Consider the following 19,376-nt stretch of genomic DNA (forward strand, 5'->3'; position numbering starts at 1 on the left):
TAACTATTACGTTTTTTCAGACAATATTTCCTGCACTACACGGAATTCTCACCAAAGCGTAGCGGGCCCATCGCGCCTGCGCCCTTCTCGGCCTAAAAAAACAGAAGGTAAACCACCATCACTGCCCTGTACCCGACTATCCTTCGACCCGTCTATCATGCAACGTAGGAATAACATTGCCATATTTTAATATGTTACCAGGTATTCGTGTTCGCACCCACGTAGGGCAGCGTTTGCATCAACAGGTATTTTCCGACCCTATTTCTTGCCATGCACGTTTTGCTCCCTTTTGCATCTGGCTTTACTATGCTGTTTGATACGCTACTCTAAATCGTCCATTGTGCTAAGTTTGCCTGTTACAAATATCATAGGTGCGCATGTTAGGTACCAGAGCCTTGGCCGTCCAACCTTCACGTGCCATAATTGTGCAGCGATCATGTGGTATGAAGAGAGGAATAAAAATACAAATTCGTCTGATGGGACGACTTTCTCTTCATGCTGCCAGGATGGCAAGGTTTTGCTTGCTCGCCTTCTTGATCCGCCTGAACCATTAAGATCATTACTTGATTATAACGACCCGGAGACACTTAGATTCAGAGAACATATTAGAGTTTACAATAGCATGTTCTGTTTCACATCATTTGGGGGAAAGATTGATCATGCTATAAACAGTGGTCGAAGCCTATACACCTTCCGAATAAGTGGGCAGAACTACCATCGAATAGGCTCCATGTTGCCAGTTGAAGGTGAGCAACCCAGATATGCTCAGCTGTATTTCTACGACACGCAAAACGAAGTTAAAAACCATATAACTGCTTTGTTTGGCCAGACCCATTGTCACGACACATGTGATGAAGCAATTGTTGCATCCCTCATCAGAATGTTAGACACCCACAGTCCTTTGGCTACCGCCTTCCGCATGGCACGCGACTGGTGCACTCAAAATGAAAGCAACAATTGTCAACTACGCTTACTTGGCCAAATAATAAACAATCCACAATACAACCGCCCTAATGTGTCTGAAGTTGCTGTTCTTATGACAAACGACTTTGGGGACAACACCGAACCACGTGATGTTATCGTTAGCACAACGCACGGCGCGCTTCAACACATATCAGAATTACATCAGCTTTACATGCCTTTGCAGTATCCGTTGTTGTTTCCGTACGGAGAGACCGGGTTCCACGAACGAATACACTACCATGACAACACCGGACGTCAGGCGACTAAACGACAATGTGTCACAATGCAGGAACACTACTGCTACAGAATCCATTATCGCAATAACGAAGGCACCACCCTGTTAAGAGGCGGTCGTTTATTCCAACAGTATTTAGTTGACTCATACGCAGCTATCGAAGAACAAAGGTTGTGCTGGATGAGGAATAACCAAAATGAGCTGCGCGTTGAGCTCTATCATAATGTTTGTGACGCTGTGACGCGTGGGGATACAAATGCTGAGGCTATCGGGCAACGTATAGTTTTACCGGCAACCTTTACGGGCAGTCCAAGATATATGATCCAAAATTACCAAGACACCATGGCTCTGTGCTGTACTTTTGGGAACCCCGACCTGTTTGTAACGTTTACAGCTAACCCAAAATGGCCTGAAATCGAAGACATGGTGTCTCTCATACCAGGACAAAAGTCTCATGACTGTGCAGATGTTGTATCACGTGTTTTTAAGCTAAAGCTGACCTCCTTGATTGAAGATATTATGAAGAAACAAATCTTTGGCAGCTGCCAAGCAGGTAAAGTTTGTAATGCCTCGCCTCTTTCTTTTGCTATCAATTCTCCCACAAATACTAACCTTTTTTAACTTTCTAGTTTTCCCCTTTTCCCCTTGCTGACTTCAATCTTTGTTCCCTTGGTTATATACAGCTGTTTATACAATTGAGTTTCAAAAACGAGGCCTACCGCACGCGCACCTTTTGTTGTGGCTTGAACATTCTGCCGCGTCTCGCACGCCGGCTTGTATAGATGATTTGATTTCTGCAGAGATCCCATCGGAAATTGACGACCATCCGGCTATAAGGCTGTAACAGATTACATGTTGCACGGCCCATGTGGGAATGATGCGCGCAGTGCTCCGTGTACAACAGATGGAAAATGCATGAAACACTTTCCGAAACCATTTTACCGAGAAACAACAATTGACGAAGACGGTTACCCGGTTTATCGCCGACGAGATACCAAGATCTTCTTTAAGAAGGGTAAAACGAAGCTTGACAACCGGTTTGTCGTCCCATACAACCGCTACCTCCTCTTAAAGTACGAATCGCACATCAATGTTGAATGGTGCAACCAGTCCCGAGCGATAAAATACCTGTTTAAATACTTAAACAAGGGGCCAGACAGGGCTACAATGGTTGTTCAGGAAAACATTGGCAATCACGGTGAAAAGCGTACACAACAGATTGTTAAGGTTGATGAGATTAAAAACTATCTGGATTGCCGGTACTTATCGCCATGTGAAGCTGTGTGGAGAATGCTTGCATTTCCTATACATTACTCATTCCCATCCGTCATGAAACTAACGTTCCATACACCGAATCAGCATCTGCTCACGTTACGTGATTCAGACAGCTTGCCGGGCCTGTTAAACCGGGACGGGATACAAGACACAATGTTCACCCAATGGTTTGCGCTAAACAACAGAGATGAAGCGGCAAGAGAGTTAACGTACGCCGAGATACCAACAAGGTATGTGTGGAAAGAGGATAACAAGGTATGGAAAACGCGGTTGGAGCGGACAACCATTGGGCGGATTGTGTATTGCAATCCAGCAGCTGGGCCAAAGTATTATCTAAGGATGTTGTTGGGAATTGTGAGAGGGCCTCGAAGTTTCGAAGAAATAAAAACGGTCGACGGAGTCGTATATGCAACGTTCAAAGAAGCCTGCTATGCGTATGGCTTGCTTAATGATGACAAGGAGTGGAATGAAGCCCTGTCAGAGGCTAAATTATGGGCGTCCGGTTCCCAACTACGGGAATTGTTTGTTACCATGTTGTTGTTTTGCGAAGTGAATCGCCCGGCGCAAATGTGGGCACAAAATTGGGAGATACTATCTGATGATATTTTGTACCTGAAACGTAGGCTCTTCATGTTCCCAGGGTTACATTTATCAGACGACCATCTTAAGAACTACTGCCTGATCGAACTAAATGAACTATTAGAGAAAAATGGAAAATCGTTGTCGGATTTCACAGATATGCCCCAACCGGATACGTCGCTCTTCGATAAGATGGATAATCGTCTAATCAGGGAAGAGTTGAGTTACAATAAAAAAAGTTGACAGACGAACACGATCGATTATATGCATCACTGAACACGGAACAAACGGTCGTATACGACACAGTCATTGATTCTTTTACCACCTGAAAAGGCGGGTTCTATTTCGTGTATGGTCCGGGTGGGACAGGCAAGACGTTCCTGTACAAAGCCATTCTGTCACGCTTAAGATCTATGGGCATGATTGCCCTTGCGGTTGCATCTTCAGGTAAAAAAATAATTTTGAAATGTTGTATTACTATTCTCGTGATACATAATGTATGTGGTCGCGTACGCAGCTCCATTTTTTACTCACTTTACCTATCTCTGCACATCAGGTATCGCGTCCCTTCTATTACCCGGTGGTCGGACAGCTCATAGCCGCTTCGCTATCCCTTTAGAATTACTTCACAATAGCATGTGTGCCATCAAACAAAATACCCAATTGGCACACCTGTTACAAGAGGTAAGGTTAATCATCTGGGACGAAGCACCAATGATGCAAAAATATGCTTCTAAAGCACTTGATAAAACACTTAGAGATATCTTGGGGTTTCCTGCCTACGCAAACAGGGAACGCGTGTTTGGTGGCATGCCTGTTTTGCTTGGTGGTGATTTCAGACAAATCCTTCCCGTCATCCCAAAAGGAAAAAGAGAAGATGTTGTTCAGGCATGCATAAATAAATCGTATCTGTGGAAAAGTTGTAAACTCTTCAGACTCCACCGTAGTATGCGTGTCAATGAATACACCTCAACAGGTGTGCTAGACATGGATAGGCAACGTTTCAACAAATGGTTGTTAGAAATTGGCGATGGAATCGTTCCTTCAAAGACCAAAGAAGGTGAAGATGAGCCAACCTGGATCGAGATACCCACCAGGTTCATCGTAGATGGTTGTGGCCTTCCTGTGGAATCTATTGTTAACGCTGTCTTCCCGTCGTTTACAGAAAGGCAGGTCGATGACGATTTTTTATGTGAAAGAGCAATACTAACCCCGCGCAATATAGACACGGACGAAATCAATGATTACATGTTTGCACAACTGAGGCGGACCACAAAGACCTACAAGAGTTCTGATGAGATATGTCGCGCATCCATGGATGTATTAGAACAGGAACAACTCTATCAGTCTGAATTCCTAAACTCTTTGACATTCCCAGGTACCCCCCACCCCCCACCCCCCACCCCCCGGCACTAAAATATTAGTTAAAGACAAAAAAAATGTGTCCAGTTAAATTCTTTAATTATTTGACATTGTCAGGTATGCCACCGCACGCTTTGCATTTAAAAGAAGGCCTCCCTATCATGCTTTTAAGAAATGTGAACCCCCCACAAGGATTATGTAATGGCACCCGCCTTATTATCACAGACCTTGGGAAATTTGTTATCAAGGCTAGAATACTTACTGGGTCATCGTGGAGATACTGCATTAATACCGAGGATAACCCTTTCATCCACGAAATCAAAATGGCCATTTATTATGAAAAGACGCCAGTTCCCAGTGAAACCATGCTATGCAATGACCATTAATAAAAGTCAAGGCCAATCATTAAAAGTCGTTGGTCTGTATTTGCCCCGACCTGTGTTTAGCCATGGTCAGCTATATGTCGCGCTTTCAAGGGTTACGACACCTGAAGGTTTAAAGATTGTCATCGTTAGGGATGGCAACGGTAGCATGAAAAACCATACCAGAAACATCGTTTATAAAGAAACGTTTAACAATTTGGCGACATCAGATCAGACACAATAAACAATACTTGCCATACCGTAATTTTTTGGACCACCAAAAAACTTTTATCGCCTTTATTGCTGTTAATCCAACATAATAACTGATGCATACCCTAAACCCATTTTTTTTGTTTGTTCTGTCCCAAACACAACAGCTATATACGTACCACGTTGAGTATTATGCATCTGCCCTCCGACGACCAACTATCCCCATATTCTGCCAGTAACGCCAACGCAACAGCTATTTATGTGCCACGGGTGGTGGGAATGTAAGTCTTTATAGCTTCCATTAAATTTTGAAAACTCATAGTCTTTTTTATTTCTTAGTTTTTTGTTTGTTGATTTTATTCCGATACATGTGCTGATTGGTTTATTTGTATATTTTAGGAGGAAAAGGCACCGATGATTCAAAAACTATTGTTTGTTGCTGGTTTGAACACATTTACACAAACGCATCTTGGGCCACGGTTGCCAGCTGTCATTGGGGGGGGGGGGGTCATACGCTTTCGTGCCAGCAACTATTTCAATCATTTTGGCTGGTTAATATAGCGACATCGTTGATCCTCAAGGTTACTAAATGTGTTGAGGTTGGATTGTATGAGTTTGATTTGCCCTTAATATGCATATATAAATATGTGCGTCTATATATATATATATATATATATTATCTGCATATAGGGGATATGTATATAGATTGCTGCTAATTATGCCTAAAAAATTTGTTTTATATGCTTCCTTAACGTTCTGTAGGTTGCTAAATGTGTTGAGATTGGATTGCCCCAGATTATGCCAAGAAACTTTTATCATCTTTATCGCCGTTAATCCAACATAATAACTAATGCATGCCCTAAACCCAGTTTTTGTTTGGTCCGTTCCAAACACAACAGCTGACAAACATCTATCCACATAGTCTGCCAATAACGATAGCGCGACAGCTACTTTTGTGCCACAAGTGGTGGGAATGTAAGTGTTTACAGCTTCCACTAAATTTTGAAAACTCATATTCTTTGATATTTCTTAGCTTATCTTAATTTTATTCAGAGACATGGGATGGTTGGTTTATTTGTCTATTTTAGGCTGAAAAAACAACGATGATTCAAAAACTATTGTTTGTTGCTGGTTTGAACACACTGACACAAACACGTATTTGGAGACGGTTACCATCTGTCGTTTTGTGGGGGGGGGGTGTCATAGTCTTTCGTGCCTACTACTGTTTCAATCATTCTGGCTGGTCAATATAGCGACACCGTGGAACCTCAAGAAGTGGTTACACCCTTGCACATCAACCTTTTATAAAACTTATAGTGTTTCGCTCAATATTACATCCAATTGACTCCCACATGTTGATGCTTATATAGAAAATTTAGAGGATTATGAGAGGGACTGACGGGTGGTCCTTTGGACAACCCTTAGGTGTGTTAAAACATGAAATAATCCTCTATTTAGCCGTGTAATTATCTTGAATTAGATAACTACGATGCTTATGTTTCAGGTGCAAAATAGGAGATAAGCGATGGATAAAAGGCAGCTTATGGAAGCTTATGGATGCTTATGGATGCTTTGGTGAAAACGGGTCGAGAGAAGAACACAAGACAAAACAAAGAAGTGAAGATAGCTTGGTACCGTAAATTACGGTACTACCGTAATTTACGGTGACCCATTTTCCCATTTATCTTGCACCGTAAATCAGGCTTGATCCACCGTAACATTTTGATGACCACCGTAAATTACGGTGGAGCCGTAATTTACGGTGGTGCCTGAACGTGAAAAGTGTAACTGCCACAATATACTCGTTTTTGGTGTGTCTTTTGGTATTATCTCATCATTGACGGTTCTTGGAGACTTTGGGAGCGAATTTGGAGTACTTGCTTGGTTTGTGAACGATTCTAAACATTCGGTTTGTGTTTTTAATTCGTATGAACACTAGATTAATGTTGATGATGATTCACCGAGCCATGTCCGGCTAAACTCTTCGGTGATCGTCCTAGGTGAATGTTTCTAAGACTTTTGTGTGTTAATTTTCTGCATTTCTAGAATGATATCTTGCATTGCTTGAATGTCATGGTGTATGTTTGATTGATTGTAGAGTGTTAATCTATATCACAATTTCTAGTCTCGATCGTACGTTCTTGGTGCCGTTGGCAACCGAGATATCACGGGAAGGGTTAGGGTTGGTTATTGGTTAACAGGTCATCGGGAAACAACCTCGCATTATCTAATCCGAGTACTTTGTTCCCTTTTATCACTTCAATCACACATACACGAGTTATGTCTATGTAACTCTTTCTAGTGAAATTGCACACAATTGTTTAACGAAACTGAAACCTAGGATGATCATTGTTCTCTCCTGATTGTTTACAACCTACTTTGATTTGAATTAGTTTTTAATTTAGTTTTCCAAAACAACATTCCACAATCTTGAATTTTAATTTTCAGCAATTTAGTTAATTTTAGTATAAATACAAAGCTACACAATCAACACATTTTCCACATACTCCCTGAGTTCGATACCCTACTACCGCTAACTACAGTTGTTTAGGGATTAAATTTGCGTGACCCACGACAATCACGTCAAATTTTGGCGCCGTTGCCGGGGAGTAGTGCGCAACGTGTGTTAATTTCATAGTTTTGTTTGTTATTTTCGGGTTTACGCTGGTTGTGTTTAGTGTGCAGGTACTTGAGGTGCATGCGTACTAGGAGCTCTCACAAGCTATCACCATTGGCGTTTGATCCGGAAATTGAGCGAACTTTGCGAGCAAACAGAATTTTGCTAAGGGAAAATACAATCAATAGTTCACCAACAACACCAGTTACACCAATTCGATACATGGATCCACCACCACCACCACCCACTACGGGTGAATTTACCTCATCATTCATACCAACATCCACTCAACCTTCACCTAACACTACCATTCCACCAAATACTACCGAACCCACCATACCTCAACAGGTTACACCAACTAACACCACACAACCCATTACTACCCAAGAAGAACCAACCGTCACCTTTAACCCTTCCACTACTATACCACCATTATCCCATTTTTTCCCGGGTGCGGGTCCATCATATTCGGGCCATACTATGGCACCAATTTCGTCTATTGTCCATGCTACACCGTATCGACCACCAAATCAATCGGGTTTCCAATACTCGACTATTCCATTTGGGCAATCATCGGGAATTCAAGGAGATGGGTATGATGAAGGATTTGAAGACTTTGAGGGGTATGAAGATGATGGGTATGGTTATGGAGATTATGGTGATCAAGGGGATTTTGGGTATGTTCAGAGTCAATCTCAAGGGATGGCGAGTGTTGGTGGAATTCAACATCAACAACTTATACCACAACACATTCGGCCAAGACCACAAGGGCCACCAATGCCACAACCGATTCCATTGCAACAGGTCCGGCCACAACATGTACACCAACAACCATTTCAAAGACCGCCTCAGCGCCCACCGATGCGACCACAACAGTTTCAACAACCGATCGCACCACAAGGGCAAGTACCAAGACCGAATGGGCCGATTATTCCGAGAGGTAGGTATGGTGTGCCACGAAGACATCTTAGAGAACAAGCAAGGGGAATATAGGCACATTTCAGGCCAATCATTACTCAAAACCCCTCACCGGTGGTTATCCCTCATAACAACCAAGGGAGAACTTTTGAAGTAAGAACGAACTCGTTGCAAAGTTTACCGAAGTATAAAGGGTTAGCAACGGAGGAGCCGTACTTTCATCTAGAGGCCTATGACTCAATTTGCAACACTTTTGGGAGTCAAGGTTTTTCGGCCGATGAAGTCAAGTTAGTCTTATTTCAGTTTTCGTTGGAAGAGAAAGCTAAGAAATGGTTCTATACACTACCTTCAGCATCAATTTATACATGGGGGGAGATGCAACAAACCTTTTTGGATGAATTCTACACCGCCCAAAAGACTAATGATGCGCGGAAGGGGTTGAGAAGCTTTCAACAACAACACGGTGAGATGTTCCATGAGGCGTTCGAGCGTTTTAACATGATGATTAAAAACTGCCCTCATCATGGGATTGAGTTATGGGAGTTAATGAACGCTTTTCATGAGGGGTTAAGCGCCGAAGATGCACGGGATTTAATGTCTATCACCGGAGGGACATTTGGAACGAATTATGAGAATGAAGATTGGGAGTTTTTGGAGAGTATGGCGACTACATCAAAAAGGAAAGCTCAAGCTTCGAGGAGAGCCCGACCGACAACTAACCGACCGCAAGTGCACGCCATAGATGATGGTAATGTTCAAACCACTAACCAAATTTATGATGTTTGTGCTTTGTGTAATGAAATAGGTCATGCGGCTGAAAATTGCCAAGAGATGTTGGAAGGGCAATATGAGGAAGTTCATGCGATCCAAGGTCAAGGCCAAGGAGGAGGTGGTAGGAACTACAACAACATGAATTCTAATACCTACCACCCCGGGTTGAGGAATCACCCGAACTTTAGATATGGGAACCCGTCAAATCAAGCGAACCCAAATTTTCAAGGTAGCCAAGGTAATTTTGGTTCACGGCCATCTTATAATAACCAAGGTGGGTACCGGGGCGGAAATAACCAAGGGTATCAAAAACAATACCAAACGGGTCAAGAGCAAAGGGGATCTTCGGGTGGAAACGAGGTGATGGAGATGCTTAAAAGCATGCAATTGGAAATGCAAAAGCGGAATCAACTTGATGAAGTGCGGATGCAAAAAGATGAGGTTCGCGATAAAAGCATCCAGTCACTAACGACTCAAATGGGGCAATTAGCAACCGATGTGGCGGAACTAAAGAAAGGTAAGGGTCAACTTCCAAGCGACACAAAGGTAAACCCTTCACACGGTTCGTCACGAGGTAATGTTAATATTAACCATGTTAGTGTGTTAAGAAGTGGGAAAGAGTTTAAGGCCAATTTGTCACCCGAATTGGTCGAGGGGGTGGTTGAGGACATCACGGGAATGGAAAGTGATGATGACATTGCACCGGTTAAACCACAAGAAACAACTATTAAAAAACCGGGGTTGGGTGAAAGTGAAAAAAGTAAAAATGAAAAGAATGAAAAAATAGAGGGTGAACCGAGTGAAGTTCCATTCCCATCGGCTTTACTTGACCCGGGAAAGAAAAATGTTATTGTGTCAAGGGGTCCTCAAAAAGAGGAAATGTGGGATATGTTCAAACAAGTTAAAATAAATCTCCCACTTCTTGATGCAATAAAACAAGTTCCCGCTTATGCAAAATTTTTAAAAGAATTATGCACACAAAAGAGGCAAAACAAGAAAAAAGTGCCTAAGCGGGTAGATTTGACCGGGCAAGTGAGCGCGGTGTTGAATGGGGAGCTACCTCCTAAGCTCCAAGATCCGGGCACGCCATTGATTAATGTACAAGTTGGTAATTTTCAAATGGCTAAGGCGTTGCTAGATCTCGGAGCCGGAGTTAGCATTTTACCGGGGGGATTATACGACCAATATGACTTTGGTCCATTAGCACGGGTGGAGACGACGGTTGTTTTGGCCGATTTGTCTCATAAGTTGCCCCGGGCTATGGTTCAAAATGTTATTGTTAAAATTGATGAGTTTTACTACCCGGTGGACTTCTTAGTTTTGGACTACTCATCGGCGGACCCTAAACAACAACAAAACATTATTTTGGGTCGGCCATTTTTAAGCACCGCACATGCTATTATCGATTGTAGATTTGGTACGGTTGATATGGCATTCGGAAATCGAAAAATGCGTTTGAATGTTTTCACTAACAATTCTAATGCTAATGGTGTGGATGAGTGTTTTATGGCAGACATAGTAGATGGATGCAACCCGCACGAGTATGAGGAGGATGGTTTGGATATTTGCCTGTGTGACTTTTCTGAACAGGTACATGCTTATGCACTACGGGTTGAAGAGGAGGCACAAGATGTGATGGCGATGAAAGAAGGTAGACCACCATGGACTCATCAATTCGAGGGTCTACCGGTGGAAATCGATTCGGGTACAAAACCATCGTTGGAGGAACCACCAAAGTTAGAGCTCAAGGATTTGCCGGGCCACTTGAAGTATGTATTTTTAGGGGATAATGACACTTTGCCGGTCATTATTGCCTCTAATTTGGAAGTGGCACAAGAGCAAGCCTTGATGGAGGTGTTAAAAGCGAACAAGGGTGCTATTGGATGGACGATTGCCGATCTCAAAGGAATTAGTCCATCCATCGTCATGCACAAGATTATCACAACCGAAGATGCCAAACCGACACGAGAAGCTCAAAGGCGGTTGAACCCGAACCTAAGGGAGGTAGTAAAAAAGGAGGTAATTAAATGGTTGGATGCGGGAATCATCTATCCGATTTCGGATAGTGCTTGGGTGAGTCCCACCCAAGTTGTGCCTAAGAAGGCCGGCATTCAAGTAGTCAAGGACGAAAGTGGTGAACAAATTGCCACCCGACCGGTTACCGGATGGCGGGTGTGTATTGACTACCGAAAACTGAATGCCGCCACTTCTAAGGACCATTTCCCGTTACCTTTTATTGACCAAATTATTGAAAAATTGTCGGGTCAGAAATATTATTGCTTCTTAGATGGGTACTCGGGTTATAATCAAATTGCCATACACCCGGATGACCAACACAAGACCACCTTCACATGCCCATACGGCACTTTTGCCTTTAGGCGAATGCCGTTTGGGTTGTGTAATGCTCCGGCAACTTTTCAACGATGTATGATGAGTATTTTCTCGGACATGGTTGGAGAGTCGCTTGAAGTGTTCATGGATGATTTTTCCATTTTTGGCACCACTTTTGATGCTTGTCTCAACGAATTGGAAAAGGTTTTAAAAAGGTGCGTTGAGAAAAATTTGGTGCTAAGTTGGGAGAAAAGTCACTTCATGGTGCAAGAGGGCATTGTGTTGGGACACGTGATTTCGGAAAGGGGGATGGAGGTAGATAAGGCAAAGATACGGGTAATTTCATCATTGCCACCTCCTAAAAATGTTAAGGGTGTACGGTCATTCTTGGGACACGCGGGTTTTTATCGACGTTTCATTAAGGGTTTTAGTGTTATCACCAAACCCTTATGCAATTTGTTATTAAAAGATGTCCCGTTTGACTTTACTAATGAATGTATGCAAGCGTTTACTGTTTTGAAGGAACATTTGGTCAAGGCGCCTATCTTGCAACCACCTGATTGGTCAAAGCCGTTCGAGATAATGTGTGATGCCAGCGATACCACTATTGGTGCAGTTTTGGGTCAACGGGTTGACAAGAAGCCGGTGGTTATCTACTATGCAAGCAAAACTTTATCCGAAGCGCAACTTAATTACACCACAACCGAGAAAGAATTATTAGCGGTGGTGTACGCTTTGGATAAGTTTCGCTCGTATATTTGGGGAAGCAAGGTAGTAGTTTATTCCGATCATAGTGCGGTTCGGTATTTAATGGAGAAAAAGGATGCGAAGCCGCGTTTGATTCGGTGGGTTTTATTGTTGCAAGAATTTGATCTAGAGATCCGAGACAAGAAGGGATGTGAGAATGTTGTCGCGGATCATTTGTCCCGAATCCCGTTGGAAGGTGTAGATGATGCAAGTGAAATCAATGAACGGTTCCCCGATGAACAATTGTTGGCCGTTTCTACTTATGTGGCCCCTTGGTATGCTCATTATGTTAACTATTTGGCCAAGGGTGCGATTCCAACTCATTGGACTAAGAAGAGACGACAACAGTTTTCTAGTCAAGTGAAGCAATATATATGGGACGAACCCGACTTGTTCAAAATCGGGGCTGATCAAGTGATAAGAAGATGTGTTCCCGAAACTGAAGTTTTAGAGATATTGACCCATGCTCATTCATCCGCATGTGGGGGCCATTTTAGTGGGAATAAGACAGGCTATCGGGTGTTATCGAGTGGGTTTTATTGGCCCACGATTTTCAAGGATGCTCGTGAATATGCCCGAAATTGCATCAATTGTCAAAGAATGGGAAGCATTTCGAAACGTGATGAAATGCCGTTGCAACCAATTTTGGTAGTGGAGGTATTTGATGTTTGGGGAATAGACTTCATGGGTCCTTTCCCAAACTCAAATGGGTTTTTATACATATTGGTTGCGGTTGATTATGTGTCGAAATGGATTGAAGCTATTGCCACAAGGACCAACGATCATTCCGTTGTATGTAAGTTTGTGCAATCCAACATTTTTTCTCGTTTCGGTGTACCTCGGGTGATAATAAGTGATGGTGGTTCACATTTCAAAAATTTCAATTTTGGAAAGTTGTTGAAGAGATATAGTGTGAATCATCGTGTGGCTACACCGTACCACCCACAAACGAGTGGTCAAGTGGAGGTATCTAACCGGCAAATCAAAGAAATTCTAATGAAAACGGTTAGAACGGATAGGAAAGATTGGTCAAGCAAGCTTGATGATGCATTGTGGGCATATCGCACGGCTTTCAAAACCCCACTTGATACTACTCCGTATCGAATGGTTTACGGGAAAGGATGTCATTTGCCTATGGAGTTGGCACATAGGGCATATTGGGCAATTAAAACAGTGAATGCGGACTATGATGAAGCGGGTCGGGCGAGGAAGCTTCAACTGAATGAAATTGAAGAGATAAGGGACCAAGCGTATGAGTGTGCATCCGCATACAAAGACAAATTGAAAAAGGTTCATGATGCGAAGATAAAGAAGAAGAACTTTGAAGTGGGTCAAAAAGTGTGGTTATACAATTCAAGGTTGAAAATGTTCGCGGGGAAATTAAAGAGCAAGTGGATGGGCCCTTATGTTGTCCGACGAGTGGGAAGGTTCGGAGATGTTGACATTCAAGACGAGCGAACATTGAAACAACAAACGGTGAACGGTCACCGGTTAAAGCCGTATTTGGATGGCAATGACATCAACAACTTGGAGCTTGACAAAGCGGGTTACATCCTACGCCCGGTTGAGGAGGAACAATCGTAAGAGGCCCAGGTTTGGTGATAGTGTACATAGTAGTTTTGTTTTGTTTTGTTTGTATAGTTGCATAATTGCCATAGTTCCTTAAAGTCCGTGTTCGAAACAAGTGTGGGGAAGTTCGGGTCGCGAATTGCTCTTACATCGTGTTGAGGACAACACGGGATTTTTTGAGGGGGTAGGGTGATTTTTCCAAGTTTTTGAAAAAATTAAAAAAAAAAAAAAACATAAAAAAAAAAAAAAAAAAAATCGAAAAATTTAAAAAATCTAAAAATTTGGTCACATAAATTTCAAGTTTTATCAAAAGAATGGATGCCCAGTGTCCACCGTAAATTACGGTGGAGCCGTAATTTACGGTGGTTGTTGAAAATTTTTGGAATTTTATGGTGAAAACCCCCTGTGTTACGGTGAAAGTTGAAGCCTGAAGTTTACCGTAAATTACGGTAGTGCCGTAATTTACGGTGGAAAAAAAATTGGTTGGGGTTTACGGTGGAAACAACCTGAATTACGGTGCATTTTTGACATCCAGGTCTCACCGTAATTTACGGTGAGACCGTAAATTACGGTGCGCAGCAAATGGGTGTCCGTCGATTGGGGTTCTACATACGTATAAAAAAAAAAAAAAAAAACAAAAACCGAAAATAAACAATCATAGTCACGTGCATTATACCCTAACCACTCATTCTCTTCTCACCTTTCCACCTCTTCTTCTCCAAAGAACCCACAAACTCCATAGTCTTCTTCCACCTTCTTCTCTTCATCAAATCCTCAATACTTGCCCAAATCAAGTGGAATTTTGGTCTAAATCGACTAATTTTTCCCAAACTTCGTGATTGTGAGGAGAAATTCCAGAGAAAACGCGGTTTTGTGGTCGAAGTTTGAAACCCTAGATTGAGATAATTTGGGGGTTTTGGGATTTTTAGTTTCACAAGCATCCTCTCGTCTTGAAACAAGGTATGAACATTTATTCTACTATATTATGAAGATGCATTGTGAAAAACAAGGTGATTTAGGTTATATGTTCTTGCCCACTTGCTTGTTGCTAGGATATGAGTATGAAATTGTTATTGAACATGATTGATGGTTGTAGATGTAGGAATTTTGGTTAAAGTAGTGAACTTTTGGGATGTTCTACATTGTAGAGACATCATGCCCAATTTTTTTGAAAATCCTTGATACATTTTGGGTTCACTAACATCTACAACCATAGTAACAAGCAAGTGTGGGGATGATTTGTGAAGAGAATGTTAATTTTGTGTTATTTTGTTGTTTCTTCATGTGTGTAGGAATGGCAAGGACAAAGGAAAAGCCGGGTTCAAGTTCATCCTCGTCAAGAGGCAAAGGCAAGGAGAAGGAGCAGCCATCGAAGAAGAGGCAATATCTTGGTAGGGTTAGTGAAAGCGAAAGCGAGGAAGAAGAAGAGATGCAGTTAGACCCAAGAGATAAACCAGTGTGGAATTCGGGGTCATTGGATGACCAACCCGAAATTTGGCAGCCAACTTTGTATAACGATTGCATGAACAAGTTAAAGAATAAAGCGGCCGCATTCATCTGTGAAAGAGATGTTGATGAGCCTCAGTTGGGCCAGTTCGGGGTGTATGACAAGTTCCGTGCTTTGGGTTGGGAAGGAGCACTCAAGTGTTGGGATAAGGATAAGAGCAATTTGTTTTTGACTGAAATTCAGGAGTGGATGGCAACACTTAAGTGTGAAAACTTCTATAGGCCATCACAAATGAAGTTGATTGGGACGGTACACGGGGTACCAGTTGAAATGTCATTTGATACTTTGAAGAAGTTGGGAAAATATGATAGTCTTCCAGCTAGGGAATACATGATTCCCACGCTTGATGACTTGTTGCTCAAACCCGAGAAGCACGTGACATGGAACAGTATGTTGGCTGATTTGTTTTTGCCCGGTAGGTATGGTGGCGTGTTATACCGAAAAAATCTGAAGATAGAAGCCAAGCTCTTGCATACGATCTGTTTACTTAATGTCATCCCAAGGAGAGGGGATAAAGAACAGGTGAGGTTTCCAGAGATACCTGTTCTGTACTCATTGATGCACGGGTCCCCACGGTTTCCAATCCGCTACCTGATCATGCACCATTTGTGGATATGTCGGAACAAATACGGGAGAGACATTGTCCCGTACTGCCGCATCATAACGGGCTTAATGAAACAGCAGAAGGCACTCACATCTGAAGACCGCGGTTTAACGAAAAGGCATTTGCCTTTTACTTTGGATAGGTTGGGAAACGTTTGGACATACACTTCGTCTGAACGTTATCACAAGCTGAAATCAGAGGGTCAACGGTGGAGGGCGTTGAAATTAGGGGCAAGGGAATTGTTACCGGGGGAACCGGATGAACCTGAGAGTGATGAAGAGTTAGTTCCGAGTGGGGATGACGATTACGCAGACGAGCCAACGGGTGGTGCAAATGTTGGTTTTGGGGCTTTTCATGGTGGTCATGGTGGCACATTTTACGACTATGCGCAGCAACCATATGAGCCGGGGTGGGCTTATAGTGGTTCAATGCAGGAGGTGATCGAGAGCCAACGCCCGCCGGCGGCCATCTTTGATACTTGGTCGGGTCCGGAGAGGTCGTTATTTGATCAAGGCACGCGGAATAGCGCTAGTATTGAGCGGGCACTTAAACATAGCCTCGACCGCAATGAATCATGGCACCGGACTCACGCATATTCGCAGGAGGTGGAAATGAATAACCGATATCACGATGATCAGATGAGGCGAATGCATGCGGACTGGCATGCTGGGAGGCCGGTGGTTGAGGATCCACAACATGTGGATTATGCCTCATTGCCACCATATGATGGCAGCGTTTCGTATCCGACGCCACAACTCCACCATTCTCAGTGGCTTGATCCAAGAAGGCAAGAGGGACCACAACAACAAGAGGGAAGCAGTAGCGGCTCGTTCGGGTTTGGAGAATGGAGCGATATGATGTCGTCCATTTTTGGGCCCCCAGGACCGCGTTATTATTGATCAGGTGGTATTTTCTCTCTTGTATAGTTTGTATATATTTGTTGGTTTATGTTGATTATGGTGGGAGGATGGGTGGTGATTGATCATATGATTGATTGTCGGGTTTGGTTGGTTGGTGGTGTTGTGTTTAAAATGAAAAACATAAAAAAAAAGTATAAAATGAAAAAAAAAAAGAAAAAAAGAAATTTGGGGTTTGAGATGAGAAGCTTTTTGTGGATGTTGATTGAGGATGTGATCAAATCCTCCCAAAGCCATACATTGGGGACAATGTTTCCCAAGTGTGGGGATGGGGGGAATTTTTCGAAGATTTTTGAAAAAATTTTAAGCCGAGCAAAACAATATGAAATCTTGTCGCCCTAATTTATCCCCAAGTCAATGCACCGGCAACCCTTATTACCCTTTTCATTCTTGGTGAGAGTTGTAGCCACACATGTATATAAATAATCTTTAATGAGAGTGGCTACGGGTGGGGGTGAGTTAGAACTTGTGCTTGAATGCAATTTGAATCCTTGTTAGACATGAATGTAGAAAGGATAAGGGCATTAGGTAGCCTCGTCGGTTGTGTGAGTGAGTGTGGGATTTGGGGGGTTGGACCTCATAAATTATATATATGAGCATGGTAGTGAGAGGGGTGGGGGTTTGGTCATTTAGTTGCCCAATTTTGTGCCTAAAGCCTATCATTTGTTTCCCCTAGCTACTTACTTGAAAATGTACCCAAATTTGACCCGGTCTTATAGCATTAGTGATATAATTAGTAGTTTATTAGTTTGAAATAGTTATGGTTAATGTATTATGATTGAAAAAAAAAAAAAAACAATGAAAAGAAAAAAAAAATGAGAAAGAAAAGAAAAAAAAAAGAAGAAGGTTTCATTGTTTTGTATATAGTAGTATGTCTTTGTTAGTTGTTTTGGTAGTTGTAATAAAAAGACCGGGTTGAATTTTCGCTACTCATATATATTCCATTTCCTACCCATACACCTAGCCACGTTACAACCTTTAAGCCCCTTTGATTTGCATTCATGTTTGACCCGTTATAGGAGTATAGTTGATTCAGGTACAAGCTTATGATTGCGCAACCACCCGTTTGCCTAGTGTGTGTCTAGCTTATCTTTGCTAGTTTCCACTTGTAGCCGAGAGGAGAGAATTTGTGAGGGGTGTATTGCTTGGGCATTAAAAAGGGGTTGGTAAAGAAATTGCATGATTTGTTTGGCTTGATTTGATCACTTGTTTCGAAGCTATGTTGATGAGTTGCTTGGGACAAGCAACGGTTAAGTGTGGGGATGTGACGGGTGGTCCTTTGGACAACCCTTAGGTGTGTTAAAACATGAAATAATCCTCTATTTAGCCGTGCAATTATCTTGAATTAGATAACTACGATGCTTATGTTTCAGGTGCAAAATAGGAGATAAGCGATGGATAAAAGGCAGCTTATGGAAGCTTATGGATGCTTATGGATGCTTTGGTGAAAACGGGTCGAGAGAAGAACACAAGACAAAACAAAGAAGTGAAGATAGCTTAGTACCGTAAATTACGGTACTACCGTAATTTACGGTGACCCATTTTCCCATTTATCTTGCACCGTAAATCAGGCTTGATCCACCGTAACATTTTGATGACCACCGTAAATTACGGTGGAGCCGTAATTTACGGTGGTGCCTGAACGTGAAAAGTGTAACTGCCACAATATACTCGTTTTTGGTGTGTCTTTTGGTATTATCTCATCATTGACGGTTCTTGGAGACTTTGGGAGCGAATTTGGAGTACTTGCTTGGTTTGTGAACGATTCTAAACATTCGGTTTGTGTTTTTAATTCGTATGAACACTAGATTAATGTTGATGATGATTCACCGAGCCATGTCCGGCTAAACTCTTCGGTGATCGTCCTAGGTGAATGTTTCTAAGACTTTTGTGTGTTAATTTTCTGCATTTCTAGAATGATATCTTGCATTGCTTGAATGTCATGGTGTATGTTTGATTGATTGTAGAGTGTTAATCTATATCACAATTTCTAGTCTCGATCGTACGTTCTTGGTGCCGTTGGCAACCGAGATATCACGGGAAGGGTTAGGGTTGGTTATTGGTTAACAGGTCATCGGGAAACAACCTCGCATTATCTAATCCGAGTACTTTGTTCCCTTTTATCACTTCAATCACACATACACGAGTTATGTCTATGTAACTCTTTCTAGTGAAATTGCACACAATTGTTTAACGAAACTGAAACCTAGGATGATCATTGTTCTCTCCTGATTGTTTACAACCTACTTTGATTTGAATTAGTTTTTAATTTAGTTTTCCAAAACAACATTCCACAATCTTGAATTTTAATTTTCAGCAATTTAGTTAATTTTAGTATAAATACAAAGCTACACAATCAACACATTTTCCACATACTCCCTGAGTTCGATACCCTACTACCGCTAACTA

At 42.2% G+C, this 19,376-nt stretch overlaps 2 protein-coding genes and 1 non-coding gene across 3 annotated transcripts; 2 read left to right on the plus strand and 1 right to left on the minus strand.

The window, feature by feature from the left end:
* The first annotated feature begins 436 nt into the window (after positions 1 to 436).
* LOC110888130 lies at positions 437 to 2,042 on the plus strand. The gene is made up of 2 exons (XM_022135670.1): positions 437 to 1,751; positions 1,882 to 2,042. The coding sequence occupies exons 1-2, from the start codon at positions 437 to 439 to the stop codon at positions 2,040 to 2,042; spliced, it is 1,476 nt and encodes a 491-aa protein (XP_021991362.1).
* A 6,903-nt stretch (positions 2,043 to 8,945) lies between these two features.
* On the minus strand, positions 8,946 to 9,051 carry LOC118484564. The gene has a single exon (XR_004873672.1). It is a non-coding gene; the product is annotated as a small nucleolar RNA R71 (small nucleolar RNA).
* Positions 9,052 to 14,838: 5,787 nt separating this feature from the next.
* On the plus strand, positions 14,839 to 17,161 carry LOC110890118. The gene is made up of 2 exons (XM_022137688.2): positions 14,839 to 14,899; positions 15,232 to 17,161. The coding sequence occupies exon 2, from the start codon at positions 15,234 to 15,236 to the stop codon at positions 16,947 to 16,949; it is 1,716 nt and encodes a 571-aa protein (XP_021993380.1). The 5' UTR covers positions 14,839 to 14,899; positions 15,232 to 15,233; the 3' UTR covers positions 16,950 to 17,161.
* Positions 17,162 to 19,376: the final 2,215 nt, after the last annotated feature.

The sequence above is a fragment of the Helianthus annuus genome, chromosome 11, assembly GCF_002127325.2.
Source record: "Helianthus annuus cultivar XRQ/B chromosome 11, HanXRQr2.0-SUNRISE, whole genome shotgun sequence".
Taxonomy (NCBI): Eukaryota; Viridiplantae; Streptophyta; class Magnoliopsida; order Asterales; family Asteraceae; genus Helianthus; species Helianthus annuus.